A 20,800-nucleotide genomic window follows, 5' to 3' on the forward strand; every position below is an offset into this window, starting at 1 on the left:
CAAGAAGTGTTTGGATTATGCAGCTCCTTGAAACACCAATTTTATGATGTACTGATTTAAGGGGTGGGCTATGTGTGGCTATTTTTTTAATAGATCATAGATTTAGAACTGGAAAAGACCTTAGAGGTTATCTCATTCAACCTCCTCAAATTTACAAGGTAGCAGGTCAATGCCCCAACATTACAGGCATAGTTCCATATTGTTTTCCTTTTGGTAAAATAGCAGTTCCTGCTTAAATTTGCATTTGCTTTCATTTCTTTCTTGAGAAAAGCAGGATGCCACATGTGATTGGGCTCCTAATATTTTAAAATTATGGTGAAACATAATAAAGTACTTTTTGATGGACTGACTTTCATTCACCTGAAGGATGAGTAATGCTTAACTTTTTCACTAAAGCCACTAATCCAGTTTTTGACTCCGTAATTGTTCTATGGTTTTTGTTTCACCTGTAGAGAAGATTTGATGGCTTTTTCTCATTAGTTAAATCAGTGGAGCCCATATTATCTGTATCTTGAGGAATTTAAGGTGTAAGTGGTTGTTTAAAACAAAACCTGTTTCCATCTTTTGATCCATTGCCTGATCTTAATTGTGATTCAATCCCAACGTAAACTTTCATCTACCAGCCTATGGTCCAGCTTTGACTCTTCAAATCATAGTCATAATATAGGGTATTTAGTTCAACCCTTTTATTTTACACATGAAGAGACTGAGTTCCAGAGAGGTAAGTGACTTATCCATAGTCACACAGCTAGCCAATAGCAGAGGTCTGACTGGAGTCTTGGTCTTAGGTCTCCTAGTTAAGTATGTTTCTCGATAGATGGTGCTGCATGGTGCTGCCTACTTTTTCTTATATTCTTACTTTTGAGAAGGGATAATTTGTTAATAGTCAACCATTAAATAACCAAGAGCTAAGATGATGAACATGTTTCACCAATTATCATTGATCACTCTGCATCCATGGCAGCTGGCTGATCCAGATCCTGAGTAAAGAAGTCATAAGTCTTAGGTGAACAGGGGACGTATGAACATATATTTAGAGCCAGCTCGGCTTTATGACCACTAACAGCTGAGAAAACATTATAATAGAAAGTGAATGACCTTTGGAAGATGCATATTCAAAGGGTGCCTGTCATCAAAAAATAGCTTTTCTTATAGCAGTAGGTTTTCTTAAGTAACTTGCAATGTAGCACCCCCCCCTTTTTTTTTTTTACAAAGCTCATAGAATTGCATAGACCATATTTCACTCCTCTCAATATGGTACTAAACGATTAATGGGGGGGGGCGGGCAAAAGCCATAGCTTATATATGTTTTATAGTTATTCTGAGTTCCAAAGAGTTGACTTAAAAACATGGTTTTAGATACAATCTGTAACTTTTTTTTGCAGGTCTTGCCTGTATATAAGTTTGAACTGTAGAGATGATCTTTGTGAAGAACAAAGGTTTCCTGCTGGATCATCTTTCATACCCCCTTTGCTCCATTCACTTGGCTACCATTTTTTGTTTAGCCCTTTTTACACCTCACCTGGATTGTTATAATTAACTCTTAATTGGTGTCTCTACCTCCATTTTCTCCCCTCTCCATTCCATTCCTTACATAGCTGTCAGATGGCTATTTCTGAAGTACAGGTCTGACCATGTCACCCCCTTGCTCATTATTACTTACTGAATAAACTTATTTGTTTAGTGTTTAAAACTCTTTACAGTCTGGTTCTGACCTGTCTTTCCAGAATGTTTTCATAGGTTTCCCTCTAACATGTTGTCTGTCCTATCCCACTCTCTGACATTGCATCTTGATGCCTTGGTACATCTTGCTCTTCATTGTAGGACTGTCCTCCCTTTTCACTTTTACCGTTTGGAATCTCTACCTCTATTCAAAAGACCTTTCTTAACCCTTGCATTTCTTAGCCTTTCCCTCAGCTATCGAATTATTCTGTACTGACTTTTAAAATATTTTACATTTACTTATGTGAAATGCATGGTATTTTCCCCAATATAATATGAGCTCCTAGAGAACAGGGATATTTTTAATTTTTAGCTTTGTGTTCCCTAGTACAGTGCCTTACACATAAATGGCACTTAAGGTAGATGCTTGATGAATTTAATTGAACACAGGAATTGAAAGGAGGAGAATGTACTGGAACTTTGCATTCACTCCTTCCTCTTCCATGGTAGAATTAAGAATGTGGTACATTTAGTGATTTAATATTTGAGGAGTCTCATTATAAGATGATTTTGCTAATAAGATGATCCTGTTGGAACAGCCACAGATAGAATCATGTCTATCTGTATGTGCATGAAAAATTGGTATTGAACACAGAATTATGGTATGGTAACTGTGAACATATTTTATCTCCTCAGCCTTTGGAATTTAAAAATCATCATTATATGATAGAAATATATGGTATTCACTTGAGTTTTTTAAAGTTTATTTAATTTTTTCACTTTTTGGGGTCACAATTATATTTTTGAAGCATCTTTCAAGTAAGAAAGTTACTGGAAATTGTTCATGACATTCAGGTTATTTTCTCTGATTAGTACAAGATCATTTATATTGAAATATTTTTTCTTAGGAAAGGTCCTGAGAAATGATTTAGCCTAACCTCCTGAGGGGGTTGAGGCTCTAAAAGGATGCTGGGTCATAGAGCTAGTCTATAGTGGAGACTGGACAGAGCTCAATTGAGCCCTTGCCCAGCACTCTTTTCCTACTGTGAGGATAGCCTGACTTTTTTTTGTTCTTATTCAGATTTGTAGCACTGATAAAATCTAGTGTCATCCTCCACCTTTGTTTTTCATTAATAACACACATAATTAAGGATGAGTAAATGGTGAACCTAGCACTTAGAGTAACTTTGCTTTGTCCTTTACCCCTAACAAGAAAATTCTTTTGTGTTAATGCTTTGTCTGCTTAGTGAGGATTTGGGAGAATTTATGGAGATGAAAGGCGCCAACAGTCCTGGGATTCTTGTGTTGACCACAGGCCTCAGCAAACCTTTTATGCGCCTGGATAAATACCCTACTTTACTCAAAGAACTTGAAAGACATATGGAGGTATCATTTTTTTTCTCTTTAACATTCATTTCTTCAGTACTTATTATATGCAGGATTTCTCTCTATGTCTTTGGGACACAGATGAATCAGTATAACAAATTGAGGGTGCTTTGTGGGTCAAGAATGGGTGAGACCAGGAGACTAGGTGATCTATGGCCCATGAGCTCAAGGAGCTTGCAGGATACGCATCATAACCAAGAATCAGTGCATGTTTCAGAATCAACTAAAAGTTTCTCTGGGACTCGATAGTTCTTTTAAAAATCTGTTTTACTTTTGGTATTTTGAGACATTCAGCATTCCCTCCTCTGTGTACCTCCCCCCCCCCCATCAGATTTGGGAGGGATTTCACAGGCTGCCTAGTCCAACTCATATCTCCTCCATGTTATATCTGACAAGTGGTCATCCAGCTTTTGTTTAAAGACCTCCACTGATGAGTAACTCACTACATCTCTAGACAGGGTAAATCAATTTTAGATAGCTATTTCTTTATTTACATATAAAATTTCAAGCCTGAATTTGCTACTTTGTAACTTAGGCACATTGCTTATAATTCATTCCTGTGGGGTCAAAGCAAAAATAAGTCCAATGTCCATCACACACAGTAGCCCTTAAAATATCTGAAAACAGTTAACATATACCTCCAAAGTCTTTTCTTGTCCAAGCTAAACACCTCCTTTTAACTTCAGCTGATCCTCATAGGGCATGAGCTCTAGGCCCATCCCGGTTGCCCTCCTCAGCAGGCTTATCAGTGTCCTTTCTAAAATGTGGTACCCAAATGAAACTCAGATTCCAGATGTGGTCTGATCACGGTAGAGTACAGTAGGGCATTTATTTCCCTACCCAGAAATTCTGCCTTCCTTAATGTAGCCTAAGATGACATTAACTTCTCAGCTCTCATATGACACTAATAGTGGGCAGCTAGGTGGCATAGTGGATAGAGTACTCCTCCTGGAGTCAGGAGGACCCAAGTTCAAATCCAGCACTAGTCACTTGACACTACTAGCTGTGTGACCTTGGGCAAGTCACTTAACCCGATTGCCTCAAAAATCTGGGGCCATCTCCAGTCATCCTGATGTATATCTTACCACTGAACCCAGATGGTTCTGTAGGGGAGAGTGAGGCTGTTGACTTTGCACAGGCCTGCCTCACTTAAATCCCATTCACTGTAAGTCATGATATCACCTCCCAGTGTCATAGTCCTCTTTGAGAATGAAGGACAAACAACAACAACAACCACCACCACACTGCTGACATCTTTTAACTTCTAATCTACTACAACTCCTAGATCTTTTCCAGATGAACTGTTCTTTTACCACATTCCTTACAGTGGAAAGAGTGGTGGTTCTGCTATCAGGATTCAAATCCTTGCTTTACTACTTAATACTTCTGTGACCTTGAGCAAGGTCTCAACCTCTTCATCCATGAAATGACAGTGTTGGACTGAATGGCACCTTAGGGTCCCTTCAACTATATATCTTTGAACAGATGGAAAACAAAACAACCCTCAATTTCCCGCCAAATTTTAACATTTTGGGACTTGAAGAACTTTTACTTTTTTCTGATACTGTCATTTCTTTCTTTTCTTTTTCTTTCTTTTTTTTTTTTTTTGTGGGGCAATGAGGTTTAAGCGACTTGCCCAGGGTCACACAGCTGGTAAGTGTCAAGTGTTTGAGGCTGGATTTGAACTCAGGTGCTCCTGAATCCAGGGCGGGTGCTTTATCCACTGCACCACCTAGCTGCCCCGATACCATCATTTCTAAAATTGAAGTTTTATTTGGAAATAAACACCAAAATAATTATTAAAAGAGCATATCTCGTTGGGTGGCCAAAGTAAAAAAAAAAAAGACATTAACAGCTACACATGATGGGTTAATTAATTTTCTTATTAGCATGAAGGCTTAGCAAGAAGGGACAAAAATTAATTTTTCACATTTCTACTACAAATTAGTTGTATTTAGTTAGTTGTGAGTCCTTTGGATTCATATGTGAGGCCTGAGAGCCCTTAATTTCTTTTTCTTCCTGAACAGAAAAAGTGGAATTTATTATGGTTATGAGAAAAAAGGAACAAGTTGAAAGTAGAATTGTATTTTTATAAGTTCTGGCAATTCTATAGCAATAATATAACCTTAGGAAGTATTTTCTGCCACCAAGATTAATAGTAATATCGTTTTGTTTTGTTACACTAAGGATTATCATCCAGATCGGCAAGATATTCAGAAGTCAATGACAGCCTTCAAAAATCTTTCTGTAAGTGGATTATTTTTTAAGTCGTATTTTATTCTGAACTTAAGAAATAAATAAGCAACGCCACAACATAGTAGAATAGAAAAAAAATAATTGTACATGAAATTGCAAATCTGTTATGTACAACTTGCTATTCCTTTTAAATATATAATAAAGTTATGTAACTTTTTAAAAAAACCTTCCCCCCCCACACCCCCCATTCTCTTTCCCAAGATGGCTTCCATTGTTGCAAAAATTTCTAAGTCTGATGAAGGAAAAATAAACAGCCAAGTCTCCAAGCCGTATAAAATAGGTTTATTGAGAGAGGGTTCCTTTCTCACAATAATGCCGGTCTTAGGTCTAGGACCTGAAGACTCCGAGTAGTGTCACTAGGCTGCTTTTATACCCCAACAGGGTTGTAAAGTATTTATACACTGCTATTTTTAGACAAACTCCTCCCACAATTGCATATCACCCAAGTGGTAGATATGCAAAGTTCATCATCCAACTTGCTGACCCCTTGCAGTTAGACTTGTCCAAATTCTGGCAGCCATCATCCAGTTTGCTAATATGGATAAGATGGTTTGATGTGAGGATTCAGTCATTTCATCATCTGACCCCTCTCTAAGCTGTGATTGGTCTTTTCTAGCTCAGGAGTTACTATTTTTGTTATTTGACCTTTAAACTGATTGATAGATGCCTAACCACAATTGCATGATGGTGAACTGAGGTTGAGATGATGGACTTTGAGTTATCAAAAATTAGATCACAATATGACATGTATATTAGTTCTACCAATATCTATAATAATAATCTGCATAAGCTATTAAAAAATACCTAAACATGTTGAATCACAATTTGTAGTCTAAATACTGATTATTACTGTAGTTAAATCACTTAAATCTACAGGGTTGGGAAAAAAATCTCACACCATTAGGCACAAGTATGTATGTGTTCGTGCATGCACACACACACACACACACACACACACATATACACACACAGATGTAAAACCAAATAGATACTAAAAATTTTTATATAGAGATTCTCAGATAAAGGTGTCAACATATATTTGTCACATTTGTAAGACTATGAGTCATTCCTCAATTGATAAATGATCAAAGGATATGAATAGGCAGTTTTCTGAGGAGGAAATCAATACAATTGATAGTTGTGAAAAATGCGTTAAATGATTTAATGAGCTAATAATAGGAAATTTTAGAATTACTTGGTTAGTTAGATGCATATAAGGTGAAAGTTTGTTATGTTTTTGATAAGCTGTATATCAGAGAGTAACTTAAAATATATTTTTCTCTACCCCATAGTAGTTAGTCTTTGTAAGTAGTGGCCAAAAAATTCATGTCTTACTAGCTAGTGTTCTGGTGTTGAGCTTCTTTCTGTAAACTTATGTTAGGTTTGGGTGATAGCTGTATAGCCCATGTCTTATGCCCATGTTAAAAGCTTTTCCCAACTTGGTGTAGGACCTGCCAGACTCTGTACTTCATTGGAATTGTCTTCAGGAATCCAGCATTACCTCCATGCCATAATGAGGCAACCAAGTGGCATAGCATATAAATTAATGAAGTGGTTTGGTGACGTGAATTTCATATGATTAAAATGGATAATACACTTGAATGTAGTGTTGGGATGTCTCTTGATTTTGAGCCCATTACGTTCTCAAGACAAAAAATATGTTGATACCCTATGGTATGCTGAGCTCTGCGTTGTGGGTATATACACATACATACACACACACACCTGTTCATATAACCGCAGTATAACATAACATACATGTAACACATACACACATGCCTTATTGCACATATATTTCATTTTATTTATTTATATGTACATACATGCATATATACAGATACCTTAGGTTTATTTGGCAGTGGGCATCTGCTCTAGAGTAGTATTCCTGTCTCTCATTAATTCTTAACTTCTTTATTAATACATATGTTTTACTTTCCCTCTAGGCACAGTGTCAAGAAGTACGAAAAAGGAAAGAACTTGAACTCCAGATTCTGACAGAAGCAATTCGCTGCTGGGAGGGAGATGACATTAAAACCTTGGGCAATGTCATATACATGTCCCAGGTCATGATTCAGTGTGCAGGAAATGAGGTGAGGTGGTTAAGAGGTTCACAAAGTATTATTACTATTAGGTCTTTTGAAAGATGAATTGTGAAAACAGTGGCAGTTCACATAAAAATACTACCTGAGTGGAAAGTTTCTAAACTTAATACTATTTTTTTTACTTGTTTTGGTCACTCAAAACCCTTTAACCTGAATTATCAAAGTGTTCATTTTCACAGTAAGTTTGTACTCAGTTAAATAGTGTCTGTATTTCATATTAATGTGTTTCTGAGTACTTGATAATAGCCATGAGTGGTGATCAGTATTTCAGACCCATTAATTTTAGATGCTTGTGTATGTGAGATTTTATGCTTTGAAATATCAGGGAAGAAAAAGTCATCATTAAACAACCTGTTAGGGGCTAAAATTCTAGCTATACTATCTAAAATCTCTAATGAGTGGTTGCCAATAAATTATAAGCTTTAGCAAGAGTTTAGACTTTTAAGCATTTATTAAGGAGAGTAAGAATTTGGTGAAGAAAGAGAGAAAGGCCTAGATTCATCTATCTGTCTCGGGGAGCTACAGTTCTCCTGCTCTGCTCTCTACGAGAGTCCTGGTGAAAGAGAGTGAGAGAACCAGCCTCGCCCCCTCTTCCTCCCACAAACAAACGTCACTTCCTGATGCCAAAGAAAAGCCACATGGCTTGCCCTCAGACACCTTCTCCTCATGGCGGAGCTTTCCTACAGTAAATCTCCAGTAGGTGGCATCATTTCAATCTTTACAAACCCATAAATAGCCCATCAAATAGGATGCTAACTTTGAGGAAAGTTTACTTCATAGTGACTAAATAAATCCAACTCAGGTCAGTTATGATGTCATTTATTAATGATAAATTCCTCTTCAGAGGGAGTGTTATCAGATCAAATTCTCTCTGCCCGCCAGTCTCACCAGGAAAGCTGGCATTACAGTTGTTAAAGGCTCATTAAAGTGTGATACCTGGGAATTCTATAAATAGAGTTACCATATTGTATTGTATTTTAAGGTATCTTAAATTAATGCTTAAGTTAAATATTTAAGTTGTAATTAAGACAACATCCTTGGAAACAGTTTTAAATATGTCCCACTCTGAGTACTTTGCCTCAAAATACAATGTAATTCATTTCAGCTGTTTGAAAGTAATTCCAGGGATAAGTATCAAGAAAGTCAGGGGACATAAGAGAGAGATTCCTGCTTACTGCTGTCTCCTGTTTATTCTGCTTTTGAAAGATTACTATACAGAGATTAGGAATGAGCAATGGTAGGGAAAAACCATTTGTTCCAAACAACAATAATACTTATACTAATAAACAGTAATAGCACACTTTGAATTTTGCAAGTACTTTATGTAGATTACTTCATTTGAGCTTCATAGTAACCCCATGAACTGGGTGTTATAGGTGGTATCATCCTATTTTACGGATTAAGAAATTGAGGCTCATAAAGGTTGAGTGGCTTGGCCCAGGATAAAGAGCTAGGAATTACCAAGGGCAGGATAGAAATTCAGTTTTTTCTCAAATTTAGCTCACTGTTCACCAAAGCACGCTGCTTCTCTAAAGATGCCTGTTCTCAGGACTGTCATTTTGGGTCATCTATGCTCTTATAACATTTTTGACAGTGTGTATGTGTGTACATATTTATAAGCATGATTATTTGCATATTAGTGAAGGAGAAAGAGAGTTGGATTTAGAAATGAGAGAACTTGGGTTTGAATTCCAGCTCGGCCCATACCACCTATATGATTGTGGGCAAATCTCTTTACGTCTCTGGGACTCAGTTTTCTTCTCTGGAAGACATAAGATTAGATAACCTCCAAGATCCCTTCCAGTTCTAAATGTTTGAGCCTATTGAGGCATCTATATAGAAAAGGCATACTAGCATTGAATAATCTATTTTCTAAACCAGACGTGTCAAACTTGCACCTACAAAACTCTGGAGTGTTGCCCAAACCAGATTAAAATGTAATTAAGATATGTTTAATAAAATAAATAAAAATACAGTACAACGTAGATAATGTTAATTTGTCATGCTCTAAGTCAACAAGCAGCCCACAGGGTTCCATTTTTATTTCAGCCTTACAGCATTTTTCTAAACTATTCAGAAAACAGAGCCCACTGTTTATAAAACTGACACCTTTTGTCAAGAGTATATCTAACTATTGCTGTATTAAATGTTTATACTGCTGTTCTTACAATGTACAGTTTTCCTGTTTTTGTTATTCCATGTTTTGGTTAAGAAAATCTCATGTCACTTTTGAATGCGAGCACAGTCAAGTCTCAGCTGTGCCTTCCATTATACACTTAATGGATCATCCCTAACAGTTCTTTAATTTCTTCAAGCAAGTGAAGATAGTGGAGCTTTGCTTGGTTCCCCTTTGCTCATATTACTTCCTTGTGTGCAGAATAGCCCAGGTGGGATTGCAAAGGAAGATTTGATATTCCTTTCCTAGTCACTCAGCTACTGGACAAGGCATTTAAAGTAAGAGATTTAAAATAAGAGTAGATATCCTCCTTCTGCAAAATAAATGAACTAAAACAGAAACAAATGAAACCCTATACATTCCAGGAATGTGGAAAAGAGCTAACCAATAAACTTAGGGACAAAAAGGAGGAGAGTAAAGCGTATTAGATCAGTACTTATTAGTCATCCTGAGAGGTATCTAGAACCTATTTAACTATGACCTCTTGAAATGCACAAAAATGCATTTGAAAGACATTAGCATTATCTGTTCTTTTAATCTGGACCAATGTTCTTCTCATGTATTAGTTGACATTTATATTAGATATACATAACTGGTTTTGACATTTATTTGGTTTGTGAATTAGCTTACTTACTTTGTGACATCCTTGTCCAGTGATAATTTAGCCTAGTTGTATAAATACACAGTGGAATCCAGATTCTTCCCAGGTTAATTAATCTAGTTAATCTTTATTTTGAAGTGTAGTTCATTTGTTGATAAAGTAATTACAGTTAAAACAATCATTTTAATGATGAATTAATGACCCGCTTTCAAACTTAAATAACCTTAGGGTAGTAATCTTATTTGTACCTGTTAATATTTGGAGTATTACAAAAATTAAGTTGTTATATGTGCAATATATTTTCCTTTTCATTAATAAACTAGAAAGAGATGTCAATTATCAGTGGACAGTGACATTTTCTTTCTTTCTTTTTTTTTTTTTAAGTGAGGCAATTGGGGTTAAGTGACTTGCCCAGGGTCACACAGCTAGTAAGTGTTAAGTGTCTGAGGCTGGACTTGAACTCAGGTACTCCTGACTCCAGGGCCGGTGCTCTATCCACTGCACCACCTAGCTGCCCCGGACAGTGACATTTTAATGCCTTGATAATTAATGATAATACTGTTTCATGGTGAATTACCTGCTTTCTTTCCTGTTACAGCTTTTTAAAAAAAGTTCATACTCTGTTCAGTGAGTAGTGGAAATAGTACAAGGCTTTCAAAGATCACCTTATATCATGGTCTTGGTATTTGTACTTCTATTTGAATTTGTCTTTGATCATAAGCTTTGACTTTTGTAAAACTATTGAATCAAAGTTGTTAAAAATAACATTGAATGTTTTCAAGCCCATCAAACAAATTAGTTCAACTTAATGAAGCACATGAAAATAAAATTATATAGCTTTAAGATAATATAGCTTTTAAAACCACATTGGATGGGTACTAGGACTTACTCATAATGCAGTTTTTAAAAATATGATGTTTTGTTTTAAACGTGTCCCTTATCCAACTTTTCCCACATAAGAAAACAGAATTTAAGTTTCTTAAGATTTATGATCATCGGGGGCAGCTAGGTGGCGCTGTGGATAAAGCACTGGGCCTGGATTCAGGAGTACCTGAGTTCAAATCTGGCCTCAGACACTTGACACTTACTAGTTGTGTGACCCTGGGCAAGTCACTTAACCCCAATTGCCTCACCCCCCCCCAAAAAGATACCATTTGAGATAGATATAGATATAGATATATATATATCAACCATGTATAATTTAAATCATGTATATTACATTTTCATAATATTATTAAGAAATTTAAGCATGCATTCCTTACCAAATAGATTAAAGTACTCTTTTAATCAAATGCAAAAATGCAGTGCAGAATTTTGGCAGCTAGGTGGTGCAGTGGATAGAGCAGTGGGCTAGGAATCAGAAGACTTTTCTTCAAGCATTCAAATCCAGTGTCACTAGCTGTGTGACACAGTCACTTAACCCAGTTTGCCTCAGTTTCCTCATCTGTAAAATAGCTGGAGAAGGTAATGGCAAACCACTCCAGTATCTTTGCCAAGAAAATCCCAAAATAGGGTCACGAAGGGTCAAACATGACTTAAATAACAACAAAAAATACAGAATCTACTCTCCTTACTTTGGTCTCATTTAACTTAGCTAAAGTTAATGGCCACGCTTTAGTGAAAAATATCACAGCACATGATTTTTTATGATACTAGGAGTAAGAATAAATGTGTTACAATTTGCAGCCTGCATATGTATGTATTTTATAATTATTTGTGTTTGTTTTTTAAGGAAAAGAATGAAAGATATCTTCTACTCTTCCCTAACATTTTATTAATGTTGTCTGCCAGTCCTAGGATGAGCGGTTTTATCTATCAGGTAAAGCAGATATTTTAAACAAAGTCCGTTGTTAATTGGAACCTGATCAGTTGTTTTGAGACTTTAAAAAAAATATTCTGTACAATATGGTAGCTAAGCATGCCTTCTGTATGGTGTGCAAATATAGAGGTATATTAAGTTCCTGTCTTTGTACTGAGATCTACTCTTATTTTTGAGTTTTTCTGTATATGTACATGAAGTGTTAATTGTAAGTAGAGTGAAAGAGATAAAACTTGTGAACTTCAGAAGTGTTACAAATGGTCACCAAATCAAAAGAAATATTTGGCTGGTTTATTGAACATGTATGTTGTTTTTTCCAATTTTTAATCTTTTAATTTAACTTAATTTTAATTTAATCTCCTTGAATTGTTGGAGAATTGAATTAAGGGAGAAAATGTTTATATGATTTCTTATTTTTCTTTTGTTCTTATACAACTAATAGATTTTTAGAAGGAACTTAGATTCTTTCCTCTGTTTCTCTCTAGTTAAAAATGCTAATAATTTTTCCTTTCATTGTTTAGGACCAGGCCAATAACCAGGCAGATCTGTAATAGTAGTTGCCCCATTTGGCTTTTCTTGACTTCAATTTCATTAAAATGTAATATGATTTTCCCATTATTCACAATTTTAATTTATTTTGGTTTTACTGTATAATGATAACTCCTATTTCAGTTTTTTATTTAGGAGTCACTTGTTCCTTTTAAAAGTGAAAATCAATAGCTTTGTAAATATATTATCAGTTTGAAATAATTGAATTCACCAAACATTTGTGAAACTATTATCCAGCAAAACTGGCCCACTTGGTGTCTTCCTATGTGGCACTTCAGCTCCTGGCTCCACATTTTTGTGCAGGGTGTCCTCTGTGCCTGGAATGTGGTCTCCTTATCTCTGTCTTATAAAATGTCTAACTTCCTTAATAACTCAGTTCCAGTGCCATCTTTTTATGGAAGGCATTTTCTGTTTTCCTTACCTGCTAGTACCTCCCTTCCTCCCAGATTACCTTTTCTCTTTTTTGTATACTTCTTGTCTGGATTTAGGTAAAGAAACATGGCTGAACATCGAATGGATAAGCTTATAAAAGTAAGAATGGCTTTTAGCTTGGCCTAGAAATATATATAATGTTCACAGTTGGGAGTATGGTTTTTTAATCTTCTCTTACATCATACTGAAAATTCTAACCAGAAGTTGTCTTTGGTTAAAAATGTCAAACCATCTCTCTGGTTATTATTCCCCACTTTGATATTAATTAGTTAGTTATATGACCTTGAGAAAATCTCTTAAATTCTACGAGCCTCAAGTTTCCTCTTCAATAAATATGTAAACAATTTCTAAAGTCCTCTTTAGCTCTAATTTTTTTTCTTTCTGACCAGTTTTTAAAAATTAGTTTCCATTCAGAACTGGAACATGTGGCTATGTTAATTTATATGATCATAGCCCATGTTTAAGTTTCAAGGCAATAGAGATTATAAAGTTTTAGAGAGCTAGAAGAAATCTCAGAGGATACCTAGTCCAACCACCTCCTTTTATTTAACATTTGTTGTTGCCATTCTAACATTGGACACATTTCAGCAATATGTACTCAGTTCTTTGTGGTTTTTTTCCCCACACACACATATTTATCCAAAATTTTCCATTTTGTGAGAGAATGAATATTTTTTCCATGTCATTGTTACTTTACTTCTCCCATTTTTCCCCCAGTTCTTCTCTGGGTGGTTGAGTGACGTGTTATATATTCTTCATTGGTTGGTTCCAAAACCTAATTTAAATGGGAATATACCAAGCTTGCTGGATAAAACCTGCCACTAAATCTCTAAGACCACTTAAATTGGCAACTACAGTGCAATTTTGGCAATCCAGAATCTTTAGAAATGAGGGTTTTTTTAATGAGTTTTTAATGTTTTTTTAATCCCTTTAAATAGAGATAGTGTGGTATAATGGAAAGAAGCCTGAATTAGAAGTCAGAATTCCATTCAGCCCTTTTAAGTCAACATCTGTGTTTGCTTTGTACTGTGCTAGCCATTGGAAATACAAAAATGAAGAGCCCTGTCCTTGAAGAGCTCACATTGTACTAAGGGAAAACAACACATATAAAGATAAATCATTACAAAATATATTTAGAATAAATACAGAGTAATTTTGTGGAGTTGAAGGAAACTGTGGGGAATCAGGAAGCACCTAATGTAAGAGGTGGTATTTGAATTGGGCCTTCAAGGGAGCTAGGGATGCACCAGCTTATACAGGGCCGTAGTAGTGAGAGCTTGGGCAACAGCCAGGAGAACCGTTTCTCTGGAACATGGCTTATGTGAGGAGGAGTGATAAGAAATCAATAGAGGAGCTAAATTCTGAAGGACTTTACAAACCAAACAAAAGAGTTTATGGCTACACAAAGAGTTTAGAGGCCGCATCTCACACCGAGAATGACTTCATCAGCCCCGTGTTTTAGGAAGATCAGTTTGCCATCTGTGAGCAGGAAGGCTGGAGAGGGGAGAGACTGAAGCAGGAAGACTAGTTAGGAGGCTGTATAATGGTTCAGTGAGATGTCGGGATCCTAAACTTGGACAGTGGTCAGACCAGAATTCAAATCCTGGTTCTGCTATCTTTTATATTTGTGACCTTAGGCAAGGCACCTCATCTCTGAGCCTCAGTTCCCTCACCTGTAAAATGAAAGGCTTGAACTAGATGATTTCTAAGGGCCCTTCTAACTCCAAATACTGTGATCCCTAAGAATGTTAAAATATTTTCACCAAAATGGTTATGTTCTTTATTATCTTTAAAAACAAAGCATTATGCTTTATACAATCTAGCCTTTCCCAGCAACTTAGTGTAATCAGGATTGATTATTTTACCATGCTTTAGTGCATTGGCACTCCTACAGACTTTTGAGGCTTGTTGAATTGATTGCTCTATATGCCAAGGAGCCACAGACAGTTCTATTGAGTTGGAGTGTCTAGTTTTTAATGATTTTGATTCTTGCTTTGTTGTTAGCTGTCAATCCTTGCTACTCTCAGTGTGCCTCCCTGCAGTAGACCTTCTTGACTTCTGATATGCTATTGCTCTATTGTGAGTTTGGAAATCAGAAAGATGTACTTGTTAGGATTGTTTGTGAAATAAAAATAAATAGGCACCGAGAGGATAGTTTGGGGGTGCTATCATATGAATGCTTGAGGTTTAGTCCTTGGATTTTGTGTCACAAATTTTGGCAGCTCTGAAGCCTTTTGGGTGAGACATATTTTTGTTTACCCAAAGATAGACCATATAGCTGGAAGAAGGGATGGCTTTTACTGTGTTATTTATGCCTGATGTTCACATTGTTTTTTCTTCCCATTTTCATGAATCCCAAATCTTATACCATCCCTATGCATCATCCAATGCACCCCATCTCCCTTCTCTCAAATTTTTGCTTTGTTTCTTTCCTCATAGATGTCTTTTAGTAATTATATCATTTTAATATGCTTTTCAAGTTTTATTTTAAAAAATGAAATTACAAGTTCTATTTCCAGCTTTTTCCAGCATTGTCTTTCTTTTTTTTTTTACCTGTAAAGTAGATGAGTAACACTCATTTGTCTACCTTACTACCCTTTCAAAAGATTAATGGGTTGATATTTATAAAAAACTTTAAGACCTTTTGTAAGGAAGAAAAGGAGAATTTTTTATGTATTTTCTATTTATTCTTCATTTTTTCTCTGTTTAATTCTTTCCAAAAGTTAACTTCTTGAAGTTCAAATTTGTTAGGGCTCTCTTCTTTTCCATTATATCTTTTGTTTATCTCTCCCTCATTTTGAAAGGTAGTGCAATAGTCTTTCTTCCTTAAAGACCTTCCTCCTGTGATTTATAGATTCCCTAAAAGAATAGCCTTTGTCTTTAATATTCAATGCTCTTTTTAAAACTAGGATTATAATTATTTGTTCTTCAACTACACGCTTCTAAAGCTATTTTACTGATATACCTTCTTTTATTTTTACTTCCTCCTATCTGTATTTTGAACACTGACATGATGCATGACACTAAATTGGGCACTCCAGTGTGGGAGTTACCAAACATGCACAATATAGAAACTGTTCTAGGCAAGAGAAAGAAAGGGGGCAGAAAAAAGCTTTGAAATCAGAAGACTAAATTTGGAAAAATGGGGATGATGCAGAAAGACTCTCTGGTAGGGCTCAGATTTTACCAGGTATTGTGGGACATGTAAATGAATTTTATGACCATGGACCCTGTGCTTAGGTTGTTTTCTCCTTTTATCAGAACTGACATATAAGTGAAGGCAAACATATGCTATCAGGTTTATAAAAATCTGGACAGTGATTTTGTGTTTTTTGTGCAATGGGAAGTAATGTGTGATTTTCTTTACCCTAGATGAACAGTACAATAGAATAGAAATGCATTCCAATCCAACAAGCATTTATTAAGTGTTTACTGTATTCATGACACTTGGCTGGTTACTGGGAATAAAAAGACAAAATAAAAAATAGATAAATGATTTATTTGGAATCTTCAGTGGTAGTTTGAGGTCGATTAGAGGTGTATTGTACTCACGTGAGTCTTCAAAAAAATGGCTATAGGGTCAGCTAGGTGGTGCAGTGGGTAGAGCACCAGCCCTGGATTCAGGAGGACCTGAGTTCAAATCTGGCCTCAAGACACTTGACACTTACTAGCTGTGTGACCCTGGGCAAGTTACTTAACCCCCATTGCCTTGCAAAAAAAAAAAAAGGCTAGAAATCATAAAATAGATTTCTGCTGCTTCCTAAAATCTACCTTGATTTTCTATTCTTGTCATTTTCTTGTAATTCTAATTTGGATAGCATAACTTCTAAATTGATGCCAGTTTGCCTATTTGATTTGCACATTTCTATCTCATAAATATTTAACATCATGACCTTGTTTATTTTGTTAAAGATTGAATATTCATTTCAGAAGGTATTGTGTTAGCTTCTATGGTTAATCTTAAAGGGAAGTAGCATGGCATATACTCAGATTTTTTTATCATTGTGTCAGAAGGACAAGACTAATTAACGTGAAACAATTAGAATACCATGTAAAACTTTGTATTATTAAATGCCAAAATTTATGGCCTCAACAGTAAATGCTTTCAGAATTCAGAAAAATAAGACATCATTGTGGGCCAGAGTTCTCAAGGAAGGTTTTGTAGAAGAGGTACCTCATCATTTGGGCCTCAAAGGAGGGTTAGATTTGGATAAATAAAAATGAATAAGGAGACCATTCAAGGTAAAGGAAACAGTGTAAGTAAAGACATAGAGCAGAAGAGTAAAGCAGAGGTCATAATTTTGAAATTCTGTTATTTACTGAACTACCAAAGCTACAGTTGTAATCCAGTTCTACTTTCCTATTGTTCTACTCTATTTCCATGGCGCCTACTCTTTGTGAGAATCCTATATTTATAGAACAGCGAGCGCATTTGCCTTATAGTAGGTATTAAATAAATGTTGAATAATATTCATTACTCTTTTCCTACTATAATTTAGGATGTTTCCTTCACTGGCTTCTTAATAGTGTAGTTATCTCTGCTTCCCATTTTCATCTTTTACATAAAAACAAACATGACTGGGGAGATGGCCTGGGAAAGGCATGCAACATACAAAAATGTTTAAAATGTTTTTTAAAAGATTCACTACAGGGGGCAGCTAGGTGGTGCAGTGAATAAAGCACCAGCCTTGGATTCAGGAGGACCTGAGTTCAAGTCCAGCCTCAGACACTTGACCCTTAATAGCTGTGTGACCCTGGGCAAGTCACCTAACCCTCATTGCCCTGCAAAAACAACAACCACCAAAAAAAAAACCCCACACACAAACAAAAAAGATTCACTACATGGTCTTTCAGATTTTCTATAGAACTTTCAACTTAAGTTGTCTAACAGTAAAATGGGTTGTTCCACGAGGAAATGCATTCCTTATCACTGAGGATATTTAAACAGAGGCTGTGACTGTCAGGGGTACTTTAGAAGTGCTTACCACTTTGGTTTGTGATTAAGCTAAATGGCTCTCTTTGACTCTGGTGTTCCTTTTTAGGAATCTTTTAACACTTGTTTGTGACCTTGTCTTGAATGTTTATGTTTTTCATATAACCAAGCAAGGATACTTCAGTATCTTTTACCTAAACACTCACTTGTAGCCATTACTCTTTCTTTTTAGAATGTTAATTCATGCTGCAGTCATTCATTTCCTGTCCTCTTAGATAACATTGGTTTCTGCCTTATGTTTTCCCTTCCCAACTTTCTCCCCTTTTTCTTTGGTTCTACCCACCCTGGTTCTCATTATTGCCAGAATTCTTGATCTCTCAAAGAATCACAGAGTTGAAGACCATTGAAATTATCTAGTACAGTTTGCATTGATATTCCTTTTATTCCTTCTCTTTCCTACTCTCCATCTCTCCTTGGATCTGGCTCTTGTACATTCCTTTCCCTTACACATTTTATATCTTTCCCTCATCACTGACTCTTTGTCCTTTTCCTGTACTTGATTTTCAAGTCTCCCAAACAGAAAAATTTCCCCCAATCTTTCTGACTCATCCAGCAGTCAGTTTCCCTTCACTGCGGATCTTGTTTTGAAAAGGTCTTTGTATCCAATGCCTTTTATTTCCTCATTATTTGTTAATACATTTGTCATTTTCTCATTCCCAGCTTTTTGGTAGTTTAAGGTTTTTTTGTGCCTTGTGCTGTATTCAGCTCAGTTCATGTTCCTATATTCTTTTTGGTTGGAGTCACTTAACCTCCCGAGTCTTAAAGGTTCCTTGCCTGTAAAATAAGAGAATTGGACTGAGTGGACTTTGAGTCTCCATTGAAGTCCAAGATCTATGTTCTTAGGCATATAACCAGTTCTGTCTCCCATTCTTGCCCTGACAGTTCACCTTACATTTATGGTCACTTTCAGAATGGCTTCCAAATTTACTTATGGCAGATGGTCTTGTGAGATAAAACTTCGAATCTTCCTTTTCTACAGAACACATGAAAAGCCCATGTCCCATGCTCTTGTTTTTCTAATCCTGTGTATTTTTTCCCCTTTCATCTTTTTAGAGTCTTTAAAATAGGCTTATTTTTATTTAACTTGATCATCACCTGGCAAACCTCTGTACATCTATGAAAAGAGATTTGATGTGGGTGTACACATGCATAAAGAATAAGGAAAAAATGTTATCTCAGTCAACATTGGGGTATTACTGTGACATCTCTTAACAGAGTGGTTTTTTATTTATTCATAAAACAATAATTGTGAGTGTGCTAGAGTGCCTACAGCCCAGACCCTGTAATCAGGAAGACCTCAGTTCAGTTCTTGCTCTGACACATACAACTGTATGATAAAACTTCTTGGGGTCTCAAGCAGCTCTCTGATGCTGATAGATGCCTTGCCTGCTTGCATCAGTGGGAGGAGCTTCATATTGAGAGTCCTATATACAGAGGAACAGTTGATAGCAGAGTACTGACCAAGAGTAAACCAATAAAGCAGTATTGCCTTTGCTCTACAAGCACTAATTCCTTTGCTGTATCCTTTCTAGGGAAAGCTACCAATGACAGGAACGACAATCACAAAGCTGGAAGACAGTGAAAACCATAAAAATGCATTTGAAATAGCAGGTGATGTAAATAAGCTTTTTGTGAATACTGATTTTCCTCTGGGTGAGGACATCTACATTATCACCTAATTGGTTTACTCATGTTATTTTTAGTTGTTAAAATTTAACTACTGCAAAATGTTTCTGTGTGTCTGGGATCTCCTTTTCCCATGCCAAACTCTTCTTTTCTCTCTGACTCCAGGAAGCATGATTGAGCGGATATTAGTATCATGCAACAACCAGCAAGACCTTCATGAATGGGTGGATCATCTGCAGAAGCAAACTAAAGTCACAACTATTGGAAATCCCACTATTAAGCCTCACTCTGTGCCATCTCATACTGTAAGGACTCATCCTGATTTGTGTATTTTTCCCATTTCAGACAAGGTCAGGTTTTTGATTGAGTTCTCATACACCGTTCAGCATTGTATTATCTCTGTCTCCAGTAACAGGAATCAGACGGCTTAACTTCCATATTTGTTTCTCTGCACAGATTTGCTTCACACTGTTTTGGCAGTCTGAACCATTCATCAGTCTTGTGAGACAGTCACATGATGCATTCATGGGCACAGATGTGTGGTACAGTAGAGCTTGGTTAGGAAACAGCCTTTCTTAGAAAGACATCTACCTCTTAAAAAACAAATATAACTTAAACTACCATGAAGCTGTTTTAAAAAGCCACCAGTCAAAAGATCATGTTTGGAAGTGCTCATCTGACTACATTTCACAATGTATTTTTTTAAAGGAAAGGAAGACACTTCTATAATGTTGGAGAAAAGTCAGGTGATTCAGTTAATCTAAATGTGTTTTATTCTTCTGTGCACGAGACTAGTTTTTCAGTTGCTCTTTCATTAAAAAAAATGAACTAACCTCAGGTTGTTAGACTCCTGTTATTTTAGAATAGGTAAGCATTAAAGTTTCAGGATTTCATTTCTCCTCACTTAAATTGTATTTTTGCATTTATATTTTAGCATAGATGGTTTTTCATCTTTAATCTTAAAAGAATGAGGAAGTCTTTGAAATTATAGCTGTCATTTATATAACAAGTTAAGGTTTGAAAAGTGCTTTACGAATGTTAACTCATTTTATCCTCATTCCAACCCTTTGAGGTAGGTGCTAATTATCATTATCTCCATTTTTATCTCTGATCTGAAATCAACTGTGACCTTTTTAAAGCCATTTAAAATGTGTAAACTTTATTGCATTGTCATATTAGGACTTTTTCATGTGGATCT

At 36.0% G+C, this 20,800-nt stretch overlaps 1 protein-coding gene across 6 annotated transcripts in view; it reads left to right on the plus strand.

The window, feature by feature from the left end:
- Positions 1-20,800, plus strand: part of ARHGEF7 (Rho guanine nucleotide exchange factor 7) — a 318,711-nt gene that overhangs the window by 255,631 nt on the left and 42,280 nt on the right. For all 6 annotated transcript variants that reach the window (XM_043991289.1, XM_043991291.1, XM_043991290.1 and 3 more), the window contains exons 10-15: positions 2,910-3,048; positions 5,236-5,295; positions 7,248-7,394; positions 11,916-12,002; positions 19,509-19,587; positions 19,768-19,907. In XM_043991289.1, the coding sequence (XP_043847224.1) occupies positions 2,910-3,048; positions 5,236-5,295; positions 7,248-7,394; positions 11,916-12,002; positions 19,509-19,587; positions 19,768-19,907 (652 nt within the window). The remainder of the gene's footprint in view (positions 1-2,909; positions 3,049-5,235; positions 5,296-7,247; positions 7,395-11,915; positions 12,003-19,508; positions 19,588-19,767; positions 19,908-20,800) is intronic.

The sequence above is a fragment of the Dromiciops gliroides genome, chromosome 3 (genome assembly GCF_019393635.1).
Source record: "Dromiciops gliroides isolate mDroGli1 chromosome 3, mDroGli1.pri, whole genome shotgun sequence".
Taxonomy (NCBI): Eukaryota; Metazoa; Chordata; class Mammalia; order Microbiotheria; family Microbiotheriidae; genus Dromiciops; species Dromiciops gliroides.